General features: G+C 43.9%; 1 protein-coding gene across 1 annotated transcript; it reads right to left on the bottom strand.

Annotated features, from left to right (window-relative positions):
- Window positions 1-1,044: 1,044 nt before the first annotated feature.
- Window positions 1,045-16,469, bottom strand: PLA1A (phospholipase A1 member A). Its single transcript, XM_069020978.1, is given in 12 exon segments — window positions 1,045-1,505; window positions 2,793-2,957; window positions 6,302-6,410; window positions 6,867-6,956; window positions 8,003-8,170; window positions 9,005-9,094; window positions 9,916-10,017; window positions 12,016-12,071; window positions 12,073-12,122; window positions 12,849-13,026; window positions 14,608-14,809; window positions 16,367-16,469. Coding segments are annotated over 12 exon segments (1,389 nt in total). The 5' UTR covers window positions 16,461-16,469; the 3' UTR covers window positions 1,045-1,420.
- Window positions 16,470-21,123: the final 4,654 nt, after the last annotated feature.

The raw sequence follows: 21,123 nt of genomic DNA, 5'->3' as shown, positions 1-21,123 counted from the left end.
TCCCACTGCCCTTCACAGCTCAGAAATGTCTCCAGCAGATTGACACGAGAGCTGCTGCGGTCTCTTCTACAAAGGAACTGAAATGCATAATGGAACTGGGTCCATCTGTCAAGGTGCTTTATACACCTGCCTGAAGCAGTGGACCAGGCTGGGCTGAATTACACACTGCTCTTCACAGGTGTCTGCTGAGCACATATTCCAGTCTTCAACAGGAAGCTCACAGGAAACTCTTCAATCATGGTGCCAACTAACATGGATCTCTAGCAGGTTGTCAGAGTCCAGCTCTATCCCCCTCCCGAGTGTGTGTTGGAGATGGTATTTGTTAGCTGTCCTTCCAAGCAGTCACAAGGCAGGGCCCAAAATCTTGGATGTGAACTGAAAGCAGGAGCTAATCCTGCTGTGACACTGTCTAGTGGAGGAGTGACAGCTCATGGCAAATGACTTGAGACGTCTTCATGGCAAAAATGCCTTTAGCATGTCCCTCACTCCTGATCATGGAGTTCCTGGTGCATTTTTCTATAGCTCAGTGAAGTCAGTACAGGGAACCAGAGAAAATGGTCAACAGAAGCTGTGATTTGTATGCAGAAATGATGAAAGACTTGTCACCTCTTTAATTTGCATATGTAGCATGGTGTGGAAAAGGTGTGGGTGTGTTTTTTCTGTGGTCATGCATCTCACTGTAATCTTTCACCAGTTATTTCCAGACATCAACTATTTTTTCAGGTCTGAAAGGCTGTGCTGAGTTCCTGGGACTAATTTGTGTTAGGTGGCCCTGTTGCTACAATGCTCCATTCTCCCACTACCCTTCTATTCTGGGCAGATGGTCAAAGCAGTGCAAAATTGAATGTGAGAGCACTGTGCTGCTCCTGGTGTCAGCTTCACTTCGTGTGAGCTTCAGAGAGAATGCTGCGCAGAAAGCATCTCATAGATGGGACTAGTGAGTTTCCCACTGGAGTCCTGGCTAAGAATGACTCCTTCCTGTGCCAAACTTGGGCCACACTGTTTCCCCTTGCTGAGGAAAAATAATACCCGTCACCTTTAATATGAAGATTTCAGGACAGTTTAATATAAAACACTAATGAATTATGCCAATACTCCCACTATGAAAAGTGGTATTATCTACTCCTTCTTTCATACAGATTGAACCTTGAGATTAAATGACTTGCCTGTCTCACTTTGAGAGCTGGGTACAGAACCTGTGAGACAAAAGTTTCAATCCAGCCTTTTAACTGGAAGGTTTTGCTGTAACCAGTTAACCTTGTATTTGCCAATCTGCCACACACTTCTTTTCCTTGACATCTTGCCCCTAATGCAGGGAGTAAAAAACCCATCCAGTTTTATGGTCAATGTATCATCTGGTAGCAGAGAGCAGCAGTAGGTTTAGAACTCCATTCTGGTTTTGTATATCCTGAAGGCAGAGCTAGGCACAAGCAGTAGGCAGGTCATAAGAGATGTCTGTTTTGCTGTGGAGGGTGAGGCTCCAGGGCAGACATGACATTGTCCTGCTGTGGGAAGAGCACAGAGAAGTCAGGCTGGGCATTAGCAGATGGAAGTTGCTATCCTAACACAGAAGCAAGTAAGGTGCTGGACCTTGTGCTGCTTTGCCAGGATATAGTGGATGGGGTGCTGTGCCCTGGCTGGGATGGACTGGCTGGAAGGGCGTGTATGGGCTTGTGTCCTTCACCTTTCCCTGATCCCTCCAAGTAGCACCATTGTTGCTCTGGGTGCTCCCAGCATAGTGACAGCAGCACAGTTGTGAGCCTGTGCAACTCTACAGCTTTCTATCTGTATCAAAGCCAAGTCCAGTGCTTCCAGGGGTGCAGGTTAGCACCTCTTTCAGGCAATGTGCCTTGCTGTCCCATTCATAAGTGATAAAAGCACATCAATCCCAACTTTGGAGTGCAAAACATGCTAGTAAGGAATAGTCCTTATACTGAAGGGAGTACCTGGTATTTATGTAGGAGTTCCTTTTTTTTTCCCCTTTCTGGGCCTACTGAATATATTTTTACTGCCTAGAGCTTCAGCCTCCTTACTGTCCACCAAAACAGAATTTGAACCTGCTTTGAAGTATCCAGTAGTTTGCTTCAGCCTTCCGCCAGCATTTCAGAAGCGATGTGGACAGTTTAATGTGTCAGTATAGACCCAGCTGTTTTGTCCTGCCTGCAAGAACTTGGATCTGCAAAACTCCTGGCAAGAATATTGTATTATGGAGAAGACCTTTCTCAGGATGAGAAGGACTTGGCTGCTTTTACTCCAGGAAAGGTAAATATGGCTGAAGGTCTATACTCTACCATGTCTGGCCTAGAAAATGCCAAAATGGTTGTCTATAGCCTTAGTGTTTTTTAAACCTTGTTGTATAAGACACAGAAATATATTATTGGTCTTCTGTTGTCTCATCCTGAAAAATGTTCACCTGTCATGTTTTAGATGGGGGCCCATTGTAGACAGGGGAAGATGGAGAGGGCAAGCAAGGACACAGGAATAAATTCTAGTCAGTACAAGCTTTTGCCATGGTTTGTGACTTAAGTATCTTCAAGGTGATGTGAGTTGCAGCCATATTCCTTCCATGGCACAATACTTTTGTCCTGGGGGAAGAATTTCAGAAAACTCCTAGAAAACTACCTTTGCAGCTTTTCACTTTCACAAATACGAAATGAGTTACATGGGACACAGAGGTGATGGGAAAGACCTCTTTACATGTGTCCCTAAATAGGAGGAAGAATGCATTGCTTCAAGCCACAGGCTGCATCCACAGGCTCAGTGTATCCCTGTACAACATTCCTGTGGCTTACCTGCTGTTGAGAGGCAGTGGCGCTACACAGAGCGTGCCAACAATGGATGGCTCATCCTTGCTCCAAAAACGATTCTTGGGGATATACTTCAGGGTCACACTGTTTATCTGGCAGAGGGGAACTTGGTGAGCCAGCAGCTGTTTGCCTGTCTCCTGGTCCTTAGGTCTGCAAGGCGGGATGAGAGATGTGAGGGGTGTGTTCCATGAACCTGCAGATGCAGTCCATGTGCATGTCTATGGAAACACTGGAGGAACCTGCACTATTATTGTGAAGCCCTCACATAATAAAATGGAGTGAGAAGACTCATCTGTCAAAATTAGACATTGCATGAGCTGTCTCTCCATGTTTTACCTCTCTGTTCAGGAATATTTCTGTATAAATAGCCTTCCTTCCATCACACAATTACAACCACTGTTCTAACTGTTGTGTATCAATTGAAACACTGCTCACCTTGCCACAGATGGTAGATAAGTCAATATCTATGAAATGGTGAGTGGCATGGATGGGGACCAGTTGTTCACCATTTCTTCCAGTACCAGGGTTCATCAAAGAAGGCCAAGAGGTGTCAGGCTCAAAAAAATGCACACTGCACCATTCCTTTCAAGCTGTTAAAATCCTTGCTGTGGGATGTTGTGAATGCCAGAAAGTTTACATGGCTCTACAAGTCAGAGGAGGGGGACTGGACAAGTTTGTGGAATACAAAAGCTGGTAAGAATAAAGATCTCATCTTTGGCTCTGAAAGTCCCTGAGATGTAACTAGACACTGGGAAACTCTGTGGGGAACTATTGCTACATGCTTACCCAGAGATTTTTTATACTCTTCTCTAGCTACTTGCTTTTGATCATGTTGAAGATGGGATGCTTGGATAGACGGACCTTTGTCTGTCACTATGCTCTTACCCAGGCAATGTGAACTGATAAATGACAGAGGTTTGGTAATGAGCAAATGACCAGAGCCCAGTCAGTTATGTGCCACAGATGTGTCCTGCCCAGGCATTTTAAGTCCCTTCTGTGGAGTCCATTCAGTGAGCCTTACACTTGATGTACTTGGCACCTCCTAGAGCACAGAGATCATTGATTTCCTTGTGCCCATGAAGAATGACATCTGTGCAGCTGACTTGGCACGATCCCAGAACCACCTGGGTGACTGTCTGATCAGAAACATGATGGCAGGGAAAGGGGAGAGGTGACAAAAGGGTCAGGAAGAGTCTACAATTCTGCTAACCAAAGTAGCTCTCAGGTACAGGCTGACAGCAGCACTCACAGCAGCCAACCCACACCAGCACACCCAGTCCCTCTCTTACGCTGCAGCAGTAGTTGCTGGGTTTTGTGTGTCTGTGTCTGGCTTGAAGCTGCTAAAAATAAGAGGCATGACAAAATTGTGGTTATAAAAGTGAATAATGGATAGCAAATGGAAGCCATCTCTCTATGGCATATTGTCCATGGACAGAGGAACACAGTACAGTTAACCGTGTTGAAGAGAGCCACTTCTGGGACTGACACTTGGTCCAACCCTGCACAACCTCTGGATGGATGTAGGAGACTTGGCTGGCTTCAGAGGTTTGCTTTCTTGGATATGGAGGATGATGTCATGTGATGTGTAAGTGCCCAGCAGTGCAGCTGGGAAATATCCTGTGTAACAAACTCCTCACTCATCAGCCCCATGTCAGCTACTGATGCTTGGGGACATCTCCTGGAACACTCTGAGCAACATGTGGGGAGGAGTGAGACTGGAATGGGTATTTGGGAGAGGAGATGAGAAGGGAAATGTGGGGCAATACACAACCATGTGAGTTCCTTGCTGAAGGTTTGAGACTAGCTGAACACTCCCAAGTAAGTTCTTCCACACTTCTGGGAAACTGCAGGAGGATATATATATCAGATCATCTGAGATAAGTCACTGATCGATTAGTGTCTGAACTGTGATGTGAGGATCTATGTTTAGATGCCCATTTGATACTCTGAGCTTGACTGCACTGGAAGCCTGAGCTTTGCCTAGAGCAGGGAAATTTGCCCTTTGTTACCAGTGAGAATTAAAAGGAGTATCTTCAGTTTTATACTCTCAAATCTGTAGGTTTATTGCTGTGGGCAAATTTTTCAGTTTAGCCTTGTGCTTCTAAGAAAGGCATTTAAATGAAACACAGCTGCTGTTCCCCCCGCAGGGCATCTCTGGATAGGTTACCCTGCTCTAACTCCACTGTCTCATTAAAACCGGAGGGTACAGCAAAGCTTCGGGATTGCCTGCCTGGCTCACAACCCCGGGCAGCCTTTCCCTCCAGCGCTCACATGCCTCCTGCTGGACTTGTACCAGACCCTACGTCCGACAACTGCCGCTGGAAGTGGTGCACGGGTCCTGGTCTGACCTGGGTATTCCTATTTCTTCCCTTCTGCATCTGTGGAAAAGGCAGGTTTGGCTTCCAAGCCAGGAGGAGTTGAACAGACTGAGCTCCACCAGGCTGGAGTACAAACCCAAATTGTGGTGCCTGGCTGGAAATCTGTGACCAAGCATCTATGTCACTCTGGAGAGTACCCTAGAGTGTGGCTTCCCCTTCCCCATTTCTCACCCTTACCTCCTGCCCACAACTGAAGCAGCAACACCATCATCTCTAGGTCACAGTATTTTGGCTTAGCAGTGAGGACTGTGTGGGATCCAGCACTGGAAGCCCTCTGATCCCAGGAGAGCTGGCTGGGACTCGTTAGCAGGCAGCTTTCCTGCTTCCTGAGGCAGCCAGCAGCATGTGCTAGCTGCATTGTGGTTCCCAGTCCACAGCAATGAGCAAGGAGTAGGAAGAAGTGAGGAAGAGTTCTAGGGAACTTGCTGGGGTGGGGAGATCCCCTTGTGGCAAGAGCTGTGGAAGCTGTGGAAGCTGTGGAGTCTGATCCTTTAATTCAGACACAGTCTGGTAGAGGGTGGTGCTTTCAAGAGACATCTTTCTGTCTACATAGTGGATCTTGATCCCCTGCCCATTGCTTTTCCCTGCAATGGGAGCATGAGAGCATTGCTGCATTACTGCAGAAGCAGCAAGCTACTAGCACATTTCTGACTATGCTGAGGTGCACTTGTCTCCTCATTGCAACTGCTGTCCTCTTGGGCATCAAGAGAAACATCTAAGCCACCAAATCTATCAGTCTGGAGCCTCTGGTGGATGGGGTCTTGCTGTAAGCCACCCCTGGTCTGCCAGAGCAGGGCTAATAACTATCTGACAGTGATTGCAGTTTGGTGGCACCAGGTCCAGGCTATGGTGTGGAAAGGAAAGCAGCACAGCCACACAAAGTATGCAGATCTGGGGGTCCCAGGGTGTTCCTACTGCTTTGTGCACTCAGGGAAGATGTGGACCCAGTCAGGGTTACTGAGTAATGGCAGCACATGCCTGATTCTTCAGGGCCTTTAAGGAAAATGTGGAGAGACTCAAGAAACAAGGCTGTGGTTCATCATTCAGGGAAATACACTGTTGTTTTGCCTTTCCTGGATTAGGATGAACAGGCCCGAAGCACGCACTGTCACTCACATGGTGATCTTTGCTGTGTCCTTGGTGCTGTTGCTGCTGAAACTGATCTCAATGCTGGTGACTCTGTTTCTTTTCTTCTGCAAGTGGAACTCAACCAGGCTGTGGTGGACTGAGCAAGAGGCAAAGAATGTGGGAGTGAGGACAGGTACTATCTGTAGGACCTACCCATGCCAAAAGAGGGGCTCTAGCACTCATTCCCTGGCCCTACCAGCAGAAAAGATTAGACAGACATAAGAAAGAATCAAGTCTCTGTGCTATGTGAGGCACAGGGGGCATGTCTGTATCGTCCAGTGTGAACAAACAGGCATTTTCAATCCCCTTTTCTTCAGTCCTGAAACCATGTGGTTGTGTCAGTTCAGGGCTGTGCTCACACTAATAAAGCTGTTGGAAAGGGCTTTGTGGAGGGAGAGTGCAGGCTTATTGCTCTTCAGCAGTGTGTCGCAGACCCTGTGGCCCACAGCAGCTGATTCTGATAGGATAGCGTGCTGTAACTACCTAGGCTACTTGGAGGATCTGCCTCATTGGCCAACACCCTTCTGACTCATTTTTCTCTCATGCTACTTACCACAGAATGGGGCTGAAGGACTTGTCATTAAAAAAACTTTCACTTCCTGGGGCAGCCTGCTCATGTTGACACCTGCCTGCTCCAGCAGGCCTGTGGGAGGAAATAAAGTCAGTGTAGGGAAAGCCATGAATGACAGAATGGAAATATAATCAGTCACCTCCTTTCACCCTGCCTCTCCCCCCTTGGAGAACAGATCCCGTTTTTACACCAGTGCAAATCAGAGCAAGTACAAGTTTGTGGTGTCTGTTTGACAGGTTAACTATTCCCTCAGAAAACCTACTCTGGCTACCCCAGGTAGTCATCACCAGAGTCATCTTGAGTCATCTTGATGGCTTTTTTTTCATTCCTCCGATAACAAACTGTGCTATCAGTTGCATCTGTGTAAAATGAGCAAGACTAAACACTACTAAAGTCAGGAAACTTAGTGCAGATGTAAATGACAGTGCAAACACAAGGGAAATTTAATTCCTTGGTCAAATGAGGAAACCACCGTAACTTCTGGCCTGCATCATTGACTAGCTGGCAAAATGGCTTGGGGAGATGGGGAAGGAGTGGCTGATCTGAGAGAACCTATACCAAAAAAGGCCTCTCTTTATGTTCCTCTGGTACCATACTGCAAATAGCAGCAGAGGACACTTCCTTTCCTCATGCCACAGCCCAATTTCAGAAGCCTAAAAGAGGCATCTATTACCTTCTCCCAGTCCAGAGAGTTCATCTTTGGCGTGACCGTGGCAGAAATTTATGAGAAGGAGGTGACTCAGCAACACTGAGTAGTGTAGAAGAATGAGACTTCAGGCTTGAACTAAAATTTCCAGCTGCTTCTCTGAACAAGACATTTTTTTAAGCAATTGCCCACTGATTCTGGCAGGTGATTCTGGAAACTCTTTCAACACATATCTGGGTCCTAGGAAATGTTTAAAGATCAGAAATGTTCAAGATTTTGGTGTTCTACCTAGGGCAATATATGAGCTTTTATATGTGTATATATAGAAGCCTGAAAACAAAACAGCTTCTCACTCTTCCCAAAGAAATCCAAAGCAAATCCTGCACAGAAAAATCTAGACTGCATCCTGTGCTCTGCACTGACACCATCATATTGTCATCTGCTCCGGGAAGGTCTCATGTTGGTACTGTACCTATTCTGGGACAGGAGTACAAGAAGGGTTCTGCACAGTCCAGGCAATGACCATTTAGAAAATCTTGATGACTGGCACAGGGGAACCCCATGATGGGACAGGGATGGTTCAAGGCACTGATGTAGAGATGTACTGCCCGCATGTGATCACAGATCAGGAAGTTATAGCCTGCAAGGAAAAAATCAACCAGAGAAAAGCAGCCATGAGCCTTCCTGTTGGCTGCAGTTTTTTTGCCCATTCCCAAGGAATTGGGAGTCAAGGAACACTCTTACTGCAGTGATCACCTTCCCATTAATAACATTTTGCAGGACATTTCTGTGACTGCAAGCTCAGATCCCACTGCAGAAAAAGTTCTGCAGGAAGTTAAAAGTGTATCTATCTCTCAGACTGAGTCCCTTAGAAGAGGGGGACCACAGAGCTGTCATGTTTCTGTCAGTGTCCCATCAGTCAGGCCCCAAGCTCTCTGTAAGGGGGTGCAGCAGCTTTGACTCCCACCTGTACTGGAACCCCAGCTATGGGAAATGAGGTATCCCAGGTAAGCTGAGCCTCAATGCAGCTGACTCATACAGAACACATTTGAGTGCTAATGAGTCCATACTGTTTACTGTGGAAAGTCCTCTTCTCTAGAAGAAAAGGACAGTAAGTGTACAAACTGCCTCTCTAAGTAGACACAACTTGCAGCAGGAAAACCAAAAGCAGCTTTCATTAGTGATACTGAAGAGTCTTTTTAGCAAAAGTGTCATCTCTACTGATGCTAGGGTTTTGTGTCATAGGGAAGCATCACCAAAATCACATCTCTTGACAGTGGTGCTGCCAAGACACTTGATCTGTATGTGATTTTAATGTCACCTGCTTCCTGTACTGCTGAGAAGAGAGGTGGGCTGTGAATACATGTTCGTCTTGCTTTGCTGTCTGCCCTGGCTGTAGCAAGAGCTGCTTGCCATTTTCACAGTCTGCTAAGTGGCCTTGAAAGCTCTTTGCTTGGCCAGAGAGTGTTCTTACCTGCAGAGATGAATCGGGGGCATCCTGGCTGATCTTTGCCTCCATTGACAAAATAATCGATGTGGCCTACAGGAATCCGGATCCCGAAATCTGAAAGGAGGTGAATTGCCACTTCATTTTCAGACTTGGCTCTTCTGTAGGCTTTACCCTACATGTTTATGACAGGTCCCAATAATATGTTGAACATTAGTAGTACTGGAGCCAGCCCCAGTGCTGGAGACATCAAGGCCAGATTTCCTGCTTCTACATGCCTGCACTGTGCAGGTTTCATGCATAGAGCAGAAAACGCTCCAGGTCCTGCCATCAAAATTACTGGAAACTCTGTCTTGACCACCACCTCAGCGAGTCTAGTTTTGATTCTATGTAAAGGAGAACTAAGATCACCACAGCCTTAATGTGGGATTATGAAGCATAATTGAGAGTTGTGTTGGTAGAGGTTTTTGTGGTCTCCAGGCAAAAGGTGTGACTCAAAGGCACCACATTATTCTTCAGCACCTGCTCGTCCTGTGTAGATCCTCAGTGCTTTAGAGAAGTTACTCAATTTTTGCACCAGCTGTTGGTTTGACTCTGTTATTTTCCAACAGCACTCTTGGTGGCACCTTTCTTACATCAGGTGGGAAAAAACAAAGTGAGAGTAGACCTATAAATTACTTTCACGCAGTAAAAGTCCTGCCGAGCTGGTTCTGCATAAACTCAATCTGCTGTAGCAATCTCCACCTGTTTGTCTGTTGTTTGAACTGCTCTGGGGCATTAATTCATCATCAAACCCTTTCTTAACAAGAAACTTCCTCAGAGTGAACCTGAACTCACAGTAGTCTGACAAAAAAGGGACAATGACCTACAGACTCCTCAGCAATAATGATGTCAGAAGGACCAGAAGCCCAGGCCGAGGAAGAGGGAAGGCAGCTTACTGTCAGCATCGGTATGAATGGCTTCCACGAACAGGGCATCCCCAGGATCCAGGCGTTCCTCAGGGCTGGCTCTGGTGTACTTAGGGCCTGCAGGATCCAGGGCTGTAACAAAATCAAACACCTCAACAACAAGTACTCTTCAGCCCCTTTCCTTTTTATTTCTGGACCAGTTATTTTATGTAAAACTTTAAAAATCTTGCTAGGCAGAAATAATAAATTATTCCCAGGTCTCAGCGATTACGCTCCGGAATAGTTTCTGCCAGCACCAGCTTCCACTACAGATTCCTTGCATTGTCCTCCACTGTTGCACACCCTTTTAGCAATGTTTTAACTCTAGGCTGTATAGCCATGGCTGAGCTTTAAATAGCTCTGACAGAGTGGGTGCATAGCGTCTCTTGGAGTTTTGATGAAAGAGAATCAAAATTTTAATGCCTTCCCAAATTGTACTGTCATCTGTATTGGCACTACAGTCTGAGAAATATCACGAGATCAGCAGTTAGGTGGTGAATTCAGCACCCCAGGCATTAACCAACTCAGGAATTACAAAAGTTTCATACTATCTAACAATTTTAAAACAAAGAGGCTTCTGAGCCCTCTCCCTACAAATAAAATTGAGTCTTTAGGAATCATCTACATTTTTGCCTAAAATTTGCTCCTAGAGCAACTTCTTGGGGACTCAAAGGAACACAGAAAAGTATCCTTGGCATTACCAAGGAGCAGATTAAAGGCATTTTTTTCTGAGGTTTATCCTATTTCCATTTTGTAGAAAAGTAACCTCACAAGACGTTTTTTTCACTCTCCAGACAACAATAGTTTAGGAAACAGGTCTGGCCCACATGCCACTTAGCCTCAGAGCTGGCTGGTTTCACTGCTTTGGACTCAGTCCTATTAATTCTCTATGGAGAAGGCAATATCAACTATGTACAAATGGGCATGTCTGCAATTGTGAGGGGAGAGGGAAGGGGAAAAGGAAAAGAAGGAAAAAAACCTTCTTTCCGGTTCTTTCTGTAAATAAAAGCTAAGAATGAGACTTTAATGTTCTTTAATCTTGATATGCACAAAAAGCTCAAGGTTCCTCACCCACTTCTACAGACCACGTTGTAGTAAAAGGCTTCTAAAGATACTGAAAATCATTCTTTGGTGTGGCATGAAGTTCTTGCTGAGGAGACAGAAACCTAATATGAACAGCAGTCAATTCTAGCACAGCTCCAATGCAAGCAGCTTTGTATCCTCTCTCCTCTATCCCTTCCTTCTCCAGGCACAAGCTGCATAAACTCCATTGAGATGAACATCTTTGGCAGCTAAGGAAACTATTTACTGGAGCTCTACATGCAAATTACTTCCTTCAAGGTTTTTAATTTCCTCTGCAAGTATTGAAACAAAGTGTTCTTTTCTGAGTTTGGTAAGTGCTGTTCATTCCAGTTTCTTTCCCGCACAAGGAGATATCCACTGGAACAGGCATGGATTAAAGAAAGTCACTTTGTTAAAGTCAAGTCTGTGCTCTGATCCCCAAGACTCCCTGTGGTTTTGCTCCACACAGCCCTTCTTAGCTGATTGAAAACACCTCCAAAGATAGTGGCTCTGGGATCACATTCCCGTGTGAGTGTACACATGTGTGTGAGGAGGCAGGAGATGAGTTCAGACACAGTAGGACCATATTCCTTGTCAGTGAGGCCACTGCCCACCTTACTGTCCCCTTGGCTCTCAGCTCACGTTTTCCTGCAGAGCAGCTCACTCCTGCTGCTCCCCCCACAATTGCATTGTGGACTTTAATTCTAAGAACCACATGTACATGCTATAATTTGGAAGCAAGGCTTGTGGGTGTTGTGGGTTTTCACAACATGAGTCATGAGGGCTCATACTTTTCTAAACTGGCACCAATTTGAAGAGTGTAGCAGAGGTGGAAGGACCTTTTTGCAAATACTTGTGTTCTTTTGGAAGTATGGAGGGGACTGATGGCTGGAAAGGCGCTGTCAGAATCTAAGCTTGGATCTAATGAGCCCTTATGAAATTAAAAGACACTCTGAATGACTCCCCTTTCTTGCTCTTTCATTCTCTCTTGAAGAACAGGTGAGGACCCCAGACTCAGTTTGGTGATACCTGTTATCCGTCCCAGGTGACCACCATGGAAGTGCCCCACCAGGCCCCCGACGTGCTCCAAGGCTTACTCCAATGATGTGGATAGATGTCCCTGAGACTCCCAGGGCCTGCAGGGTGACAAAAATACAAATTTATGTCTCTGTAGCAGAAAGGTGAAATACCCTGTCCCAGCCCACACGGCAGCTCTATAACTCTCCTGATGTAGCATTGCTTTTGAGGTGTAGAGTGGAAAACCAGATAGTTAAGGAAATTATGGGTATTGCCCTTTCTGGTTTTTAGAGCCTTTCTTTAGGTCCACAGATGCAAATCCAACCCTAAACAGGTCGGTCAGCAATGCAAACATTTTGTGGAGAGTTAACACGTAGCTGGTTAACACAAAGATTCATTACCCTGATTGCAGAAGTCTTGTTCAGCTGTGCTTTGCATGAACAGAGTGGGACACATCTGGGTATTTCCACATACTGGGAAGTATATCTGAAGCCGAGAGCAAATATAATCCAGCCTCAGATATCACTTCCTCCAGCTTCCTGGACAAAATTTCTGAGCAGAAGAAGAAGAAGACTGTCCAGTGAATATGGATCTGAGAAAACCCAAGGCAGGCTTTAGGTTTGTCCTGAGCTGGAGAGGCAGCTGACAACCAGGATTTTTTTTCCCAGAAAATGTCAAAACTCAAAAAGAAGAAGAAAAATGGTGGCATGCTCAAGCCTGGACTGAAAGAGGGGAAAAAAGAAAAATCTGGAATAAAAAAATCCACTTGTCCAACACCTGAATACAACAGGTTGGGAGCAGTTCCCTGCTCATGCTCCCTGCACTGGAAACGCACAGTAGCTTACCAGGAGCTTGCTGATGAACTGTGAGATGACCAGGGCCAGCCGTGTGACATTTTCCACTGCTGAGGGATAGGCTCCTGTAGACCCATAAACCCAGTCTACTGCAATCACATTCACCTGGCTGGTGTGCAGTATGGCTTGGACAAGCCCTTCAATCCAGGAAGGTTTGGTACCCAAAGCCCTGTGGAGCCACCAGAGACAAGGATGTTAGGTGTTCCCCAAGCAGGGCATGTGCCAGTGTGTTGTTCACTGGTGCTGGAGCTTCACATGTCTCAGAGGAAGCTGCCAGACAGTTTCTGAAAGTTATTTTTGGTGCCAGACACCCACACCTGGAAATTTTTTTTGTGGTGATATAATAACACTTTCCAGAATGCACTGGTTCAGGAGGGAACCAGCTATTTTAATGAATGAGATAACATTTGCAGAGCTCAGGCTGAGATCTCAGTCTCGCTGTGGTGTGTCATTTAGCCACCACAGAGCCCACCCGCAGTAAGTGAGCTGACTGGGAACACCTGGATCCTTCTCTGCTGCCAACTGGCAGGAAGTCCTTGGCCAGATCACCTGCTCTTTCATGGCTACATTTCCTCATCTCTGGACAATTAAAAAAAGATAATCTATACCCAAGAATTCCAGAAAAAATGAGGAGGCTCTGTTCTACCCAGTTTTCCTAATGCCATCTGGTGAAGAGTGTGCTATCTCACTTGAAGGCAACAGCAGGTTTTCTGAGAAGACCCTGCAACATCTGCTGTGGTTTCATCCTGGTCTTCTGTGCACTTTCTATTCAGGCTTTTGCACTTCAAAACAAATAATGTCACACCTGACTAAAAAACAGCACAGAAGCATGCAGAGTGATGGCAGTTAAAAAATACCCAACCCAGCTCCAATCCCTACACCTTCAAGAATAGAAGGATAATCTGTCTGCTGGGGATTCTAAATGGCTCATCAATCCAGGCTATTGGGCATGAAATCCCAGAAAACAATTTAAAGGGACAAGAATCTTAAAGAGAATACTTCTTAACTAAAAATGTTGAAAAAAGGAAAGATGTGAAGGAAGAGGGAGAGAGAGAGAGATTAGTAACAGTGAAAGAGAGGGAAGGAAAAGAAAAAGAAAAAGAAAAAGAAAAAGAAAAAGAAAAAGAAAAAGAAAAAGAAAAAGAAAAAGAAAAAGAAAAAGAAAAAGAAAAAGAAAAAGAAAAAGAAAAAGAAAAAGAAAAAGAAAAAGAAAAAGAAAGAAAAAAAGAAAAAGAAAAAGAAAAAAAAAGAAAAAGAAAAAGAAAAAGAAAAAGAAAAAGAAAAAGAAAAAGAAAAAGAAAAAGAAAAAAAGAAAAAAGAAAAAGAAAAAGAAAAAGAAAAAGAAAGAGAAAAAGAAAAAGAAAAAGAAAAAGAAAAAGAAAGAGAAAGAGAAAGAAAAAGAAAAAGATGTAGTCTAGTTTCTAACTTTTTTTAAGATCCAGAAAGTGTGAAGCAGACACAAAAAAAGGCAACTGGTCACAAACTTAAGTACTTCAAGTTGTGTTGTAATGAGGGGTGTCAGGAGCATTTTCCACCAACAGCCTCCCAGAAAATTCCCAGATCCAGTTTGAGGCTGAACATCCCAATCTCTGCTCTTAGCAGTTGTTTTTCATGCAGCCACTCTGCTGAGGAGATAAGAAGGTCACACAAGCAGGAGAGTTCCATGACAGCCCACCCAGTGCTTGGGAATGCCCCAGCAGTGTTTAATTTACCAGTGAAAACTTAGTCACAGTGCTCTTCTTTCTCTCACCTGAAGCCATGGATTATGATTTTGGTTTCCAGGCTGCTGTTGAAGCTGCAGTTCTTGATGCCATCATCAGCTGAAATCAGCTCTCCACAGGTGGGGCTTGAGGAGGTGAACAGAAGAAACTGGACCTTAAGTTTGCTGCCCTGTAGGAAATTGGCTGTCTGGAAGTCAGTGCAGTGATGCCCCGATAGTTTGTCCATATTCCCTGCACAGGAGGGAGGGAGTGGCACATTTAGTCTGTGTCTGGGCAAGGGGCAAAAAAACCGCCCTCATTCTAATTCATTAGGAAAACAAAGGTAGCAATTTTGCTTCTATTGATAAAGAATAAAAGTATAGAGCATAAATTAAAATGAGACTATTCTGGAAACTTTACCCGACTGATAAAGTTGTTTCTGTCCTTTGATGTAATTCCAGCACTGTCTGGGAAAATAACCGTGGATGTCATATGAGCTTTGACTTCTGTGAGTTGTTTTAGCATGAGGTAAATGATATTTTGCTGGTTTCTTTTAGCAAATTGGCCACATACACCACCTACTAAGTACATTTATGAGATTGTTGTTAGATTTTTTAAAAAATGGTTGCTGACAAGTAGTCACCACTGAATGGGGATATTTCTATTCAAATTCTGGTAGGCTTAGTAGAAGGTACAAGTCTAAGTGACAATTACATCAAAAGTCCAGAAATAAATATGAGAATGCTGATGAAAAAATATGTCAATGATAATTTCAAAATCGATTCATTTACTGGATGAAAATACTTCATGAGAAGGAAAAGGCAGCTACTGGAAGGAACTTTGACCTAAAAAAAAAAAAAAACATCTGACCTGTAGCTAGTAAAAAACCAGCTAATTTAGTCTAGAAAGCAAGCACAAATTTCAGCAGTATGTGTCACTAGCAGTGTTACTTTAAGAGTGGCATCCTGCTGCAATGACAATACATGCACCTTCCCTTTCTGGACCGGAGGAAGTGAAACAGCCTTGAATCTGCACAAATTAATAAAACAATTATTCATTTATTTATTTTTAAATCAAACAACCAGCTTCCCAATTTCCCTCAGAAGACCCTTTACATCAATTAGACAAAACATGTCCTATGGGCCAGCACATTCAATATTCAGATTCCCTTGGAGAATGCGAAAATCCCTTACTGTTGTTTATTTCGGTCTTCCTGTGTACTGACAAGGAAGAAAGAGATATTTTTAGAGATCATCTTGGAAAAAATGTAGGTCAGGAGCCAAAGTAGCAAAAGCAGATCCAGTGCCAGCACAGCGAATGTCAGAAATGGCATAAGATGTGGGGGATCATCAGTAAAGGCAAGGCAGGATGTGCACTGCAGTGAAGCTGCGGGTGATGTGGGACTGTAAATGTGACCACTAAGGCAGTCTCACTGACAATACAGTTAAAGAAAGAAATGGAACTGTGGCATTTGTTTATTTTCTCTCAGCTACCACAGAGTACACTTGCCGAGCTTTAGAAGGAGGAGATGCCACTGCCAGAGGCCGAGTGGTCCCTTTCCTGCATCCTTACACTTCAGGGTAAACCTGGATCATTCTTGTAAATTAGGTCAATGGAATTAAATCACTGAGAGTGATTGAATCAAAGCATAGGAGAAGAAAGGACCATTCTTGCACTAATTTTTCTTCTCAGCACGTAACAAGATTATTGCAAGGACCTCTTGACAGACAGCTTGTTTAGGGAGAATTGAATTCAGATCCTTCTGTGTAAAGCCTTCAATCCCTTGCTAGGCACTCATGTTTTTCTTACCTGTTTGTGCTGAGCTGGGCAGCATGAGGACAGCAAGAATAATGAGCAGTTTTCTCTTCGGATCCTCAAACATCTTCCTGTTCATCCCATACATGTATAAGGACTGGGAATAGGATACAGGGGGAAAACAGCTGTGGTTAATTATCAGCTTGACTCTGTAATGATCAACCAGCCTGTGCACTTTTGGGAAAATGACCAAATTTGGATTTTGAGCAATTACCTCTGCTCTTATTTAACCATTAGTCAAAATCTGAAGCAGAGGCTTCACTGACTTTTTGGTTGACTAAAGGAGGTGTCGACCTTCCTTTCCTCCCTACCTCCCTTTCCTCAAGGGAAACTTCTCACTTCAGAAATCAGCTAGTGAAACCAGTCCCAGCAAGCGATAGAGTTACAGTGCTTTATCCTTGCTACCTAGACCTTTCTGCCAAATTCTGACTAGGGATGCTGGTTTATCACAAGGCTTCACAGTAAGTCCATGCCAGGAAGATTCATATCAGCCTTGAATCGTATTTTCCTACTGCATTGCTGTCTTTCCTGTATTTCTACTTTTGGTCAGATACCTGTAACAGCCTAAAGAAGGCAAAACAGTGGATTATATCTTAAAAGTGAGGGGAAAGGCTAAAATGTAACTGGTGGTCATTTCACCATAACACGCCCAGATTACATTTTTTAGAGTGGGGGCACCCTTCAGTAATGTGCCAGCATCATAAGCATGCAAATACTTAAAAAATACCTTTGAATATAAAAATTGACCACTTTGATGTATACAGATGGAGAAGCGTAAGTGCACACCCAAATGTCTAACACGACATTCAGGATGTAGTGGTTCCATATCCCCGGCTGAGATGGACTTTCAGGTAATGACACACTTGTGTCCTGTGTGTTGGTCCATCATGCTGAACAAGGCAGCTTTGCTCTTGACTGTGCTAAATGGCAGGAATGGTAATGAGCAAAGTAAAGTTCCCTGTCCAGGCACAAATCTACAGTGGCTTAGTTGAACAATAAAATGAAGAAATTTCATCAGTCTGATCAGGAAGATGACCAAAGACATTTCAAAAAGCATCAGACATTACTTTTCTTTATAACTACTGGTGATAGCAGTAATTTCCTTACCCCAGTTTGTTCCACCTGAAGGCTTTGGGACTGTTTTAGGCAGAAGACCATTTTATTTCCAAGTTTACTGACATAAATTTCTCCAGTTTTCATTCAAAGTTAGGCAGCATCAGCTGCCTGGCCTGGAGGACTATTGAAGCCCCATCCCAACAACATCCTCCCAGAGATACATACACAGATACATTCTGACCCTGAAACACTTGCCTCTGGGATCAAGCTGGCTTATTGTCAGAGGAGCAGGCCCTTAGTGTCTCACAAATATGTGATTGAGTTTGTCAGCCCAAACAATTTTCCAGGATTGAAAGCTGCAATGCAAATAGCCGGCTCCTGGCTTCCACCCCAGTCTTCATCTTTCCATCCCCAGCACTAGATTCATGCTTATTCTCAGATAGTAAAATAAAGCCTGTGCACTCCAATGGGCCCATTCCTTCTTTGCCAAGTCCTATGGGAATTTTGAAATGCCATGTAATACAAAGCAGGCACCAGTATTACACCCCTAGAGTTAAACAAAACTTTGGCCAAGATGTGCAGATCTACTTTCATTTTGTGTATTTGCAGACCTGTTAAACAAGATCCTGGTGTTTAACAATTCTGCAAATGCACAAAACTGGTGTTTTCTAAAAAAGAAATGTCTTAATGAAATTGAAAATTTTGTTTCCTGAGTAGTTGGGTTTTTTTTCTGTAATCTCATATTTAGTAATTACAGGATGTTTTTTATTATAGCAACACACATAAGCAATTTCTTATGCAAGCAGCAAAAGCCACTCAGTTACTCTGTGCTTAAAATGCTTGTACTAGTAAAACTATTTTGGTGTGAAGAGTTTTCTTTTATTACTTGTGAACTTAATTACGAAGTAATTATGTATTATTAAGTTTTTAAAGTAATTTTATATATATTAAGTTTCTGAACTATATATTAGTTCAGAAACTTAATTCCACTTGTTTTACTTGCCAATGGAAGTGATTATAATGGCAGTGGGAGCACTGTTGCAAAGACTTTCAAACCACTTTAGATTTCTTTTAACAGTCCCTTAAGTGCACAATCATGAAGCACAGTGTGATTTGCTTGAGAACGTCAGGGATAAGGAAAGCAAACAAACTTGATTTTATGCACAGATCCTTTTAATTAAAAAAAAGTTTTTTAAATGTGCTTTCTGCATGTTCAAGCAAATGCTGAAAGTGCCAAACTCAGCCAAAAACGTTGAGTCCCCACCCACAAAGCAACAGCTGGCAGAGGCATGTAAGCACTGCAAATACCCAGTGGTCAAGTGGAAATCTGATCACAAGAAAATTCACAGAGACTGGAAAACTAATTTTTGATACTGGAAACAACGCAGTTGGGGTACCAGCACCAGACCTTGGGGGAAGCCAAGTGTGAGCTAAGGAAATGATGACTATTTAAAATTTCTCCCTGTGGCCTTTGCACTCGAAAAAGGGCATGAAATAAACCCAGATCTTAGCTTGCTGTTCATTAAGTCCCGTGGACGAATGAGACAACTCTTCGTTCTTAATTAAAATAATTAAGAACAATTTATTAAAAGAACAGTCAGCAAAAAAAAAAAAAAAAAAAAATTGCAAGTACAAAAGAATTATAAAGCCAAAAAAACCCTGGGTCTGCAGTGATTAGAGATCTTGTTGGCCGAACCGGCTCAAAAGTCCCAAGGCAGAGACCTTACAACACTGGGGTGACTTCAGCTAGCCCAAAGTCAGAATGGTTAAGATGCCTTTTGAAAGAGGTAGAGGCCTGTGCACCCAGCATCAGACTTCACCAGCAGCTCACGTGAGGTGAAAATGGCCCCTCCGAGCTGGTGTCCAGCAGTTTCATAAACTCTGGGTCCCACCCATGACTGCCCACTGTCCAGCCTCCATGGTCCTGGATGACTGGTGGTGTCTTGAGGTGAGGTAATCTCAGTCTGCCAATGGCTCGCTGTTGTCTCGGGGAAAAAGTCCTCATTAAAATTCCAGGTTGCCATGGTGCTGAGCTGCCGGCCAACGGCCAGGTTGCAGAAATAGCTCCCTGTCGGTTAGAAGGTCTCCTTTTTGGCAAAGCTCAAAACTCACTTGAAACTTACAAAGGTTAAGAACACTTGGTAAAAGATCTAAAACTGGGCTATAAGTATTTCAGAGAACTCTTAAGAACAGGGTAATTAACTTGGACACATACAGGAATTAAGACATTATGGGTTTTTACACTTTTTAGGGACTAAAGAGGGGAACAAACTTGTGGAACTTTATTAACAAGGGATTTTTAACAAGGAATTATGTAAAACGCTCTTTAATCAACTAATCAGGAGAATAACTTTGGAACTTAATAACTCTCAACTGGGTTGATGGATAATTTGAATAAGCAATAATTAAACAATTAACTATTAAAACTTGAAACACTTAATATGCAAAGGCCAACACTCCATTTCATATATGACATCCCGGATTGCTCCTACTGCTGGAATACTTGGTCTCACAGCTCCTGTATTTTCTGTCATTTGCCTGTGGAGTAGAAACCATGGCTCTGTGTTAAGCATGTAGACTCCTGTGTCTTGTTCCCAGGACTGACAGAGGAACCGGGATTAGTTCTCATCTCAACAAAAAGCAATTTGAACTCCCAGCTTTCAGAAGAGTGTCCCAACAATGGCAGAGCGGGAAGTAAACATTGAAGATTGTCTTGGCAACTGAGGAAGACAAAACATGGGCAAGTCTGCCTGGGTACTCTGTCAGGGAAGGAGGAAAACCAGTCATCTGAGCCTTTCGTGAGTACTTAATGGATCTTCCACCTGGTATGCCTGTATAAGTATGCAGAAGAAGGGAGAATGCATCCTTACCAAGTATTAGCAAGTAGAGGAGCCTAGGTGAGGGCACTAGCCTCCAGGTTCAAGTTTCACTTTCTCTGCCCTGTGAAGCCCTAATCATCTTCTACAACGTGGAGCAGCTCAGTAGGAAGAATATAGGCCTGCCTTAAGTGCATGTGGGCGACCTCCTGTGGTTCCTTCCACCCTAAAATAACCTGTTTCAAAGTGAAACTGTCTGGTTGAGATTCTTCTCTCCTAACCCTGAAGATTTCATGACCTACAGGGAAGTTGTAGTGTGCAAGCATCCTCCCAGCAACAAGATTCAATCCAAAGTCTCTGACATCTTGGGAAGACATTTTACCTAACAAGAGGACTAGTCAGCAGCAGAGAATATGTGCTGCTGCCTGAGAATGCTGCAGGAAGATGGCTATGTTACATTTCTGGCATAAACACTGGGACTTGGAGCCTTTACAGGGTAGGGAGCTCCCTTTGACACTCGTCAGACATTGAAAACAGAGGGGAAAAGGTAACTGAGGGACAGAAAGGCTCCATGTGGGTTTCTCTCACTGAGCAAAAGGAATTTATGGGACAGGCCTGACTCCATTTGTAAGTGAGTTACATGTCATGACATTGAAGTGAGTTACATGTCATGACATTGAAGTGAGTTACATGTCATGACATTGCAACACAGCTATGGGAAAAGGATCAGTGTTACTCTGTTTCTGTAACAACTGAATGAGACAGCATTGCTCAGCCCAAGATGCAGTGTCATTCCAGCTCATGCTGCAGCCTTCAGCGATGAGTTAAAGGAGCCTACAGTAATTCCTAGAAGGAGAGAGAAAAAAAGTTCCTCAGAGT

This window comes from Aphelocoma coerulescens, chromosome 1 (assembly GCF_041296385.1).
Source record: "Aphelocoma coerulescens isolate FSJ_1873_10779 chromosome 1, UR_Acoe_1.0, whole genome shotgun sequence".
Classification (NCBI taxonomy): Eukaryota; Metazoa; Chordata; class Aves; order Passeriformes; family Corvidae; genus Aphelocoma; species Aphelocoma coerulescens.
The sequence above is the reverse complement of the archived record's forward strand: the minus strand, read 5'-3'. Positions and strand labels throughout refer to the sequence as shown.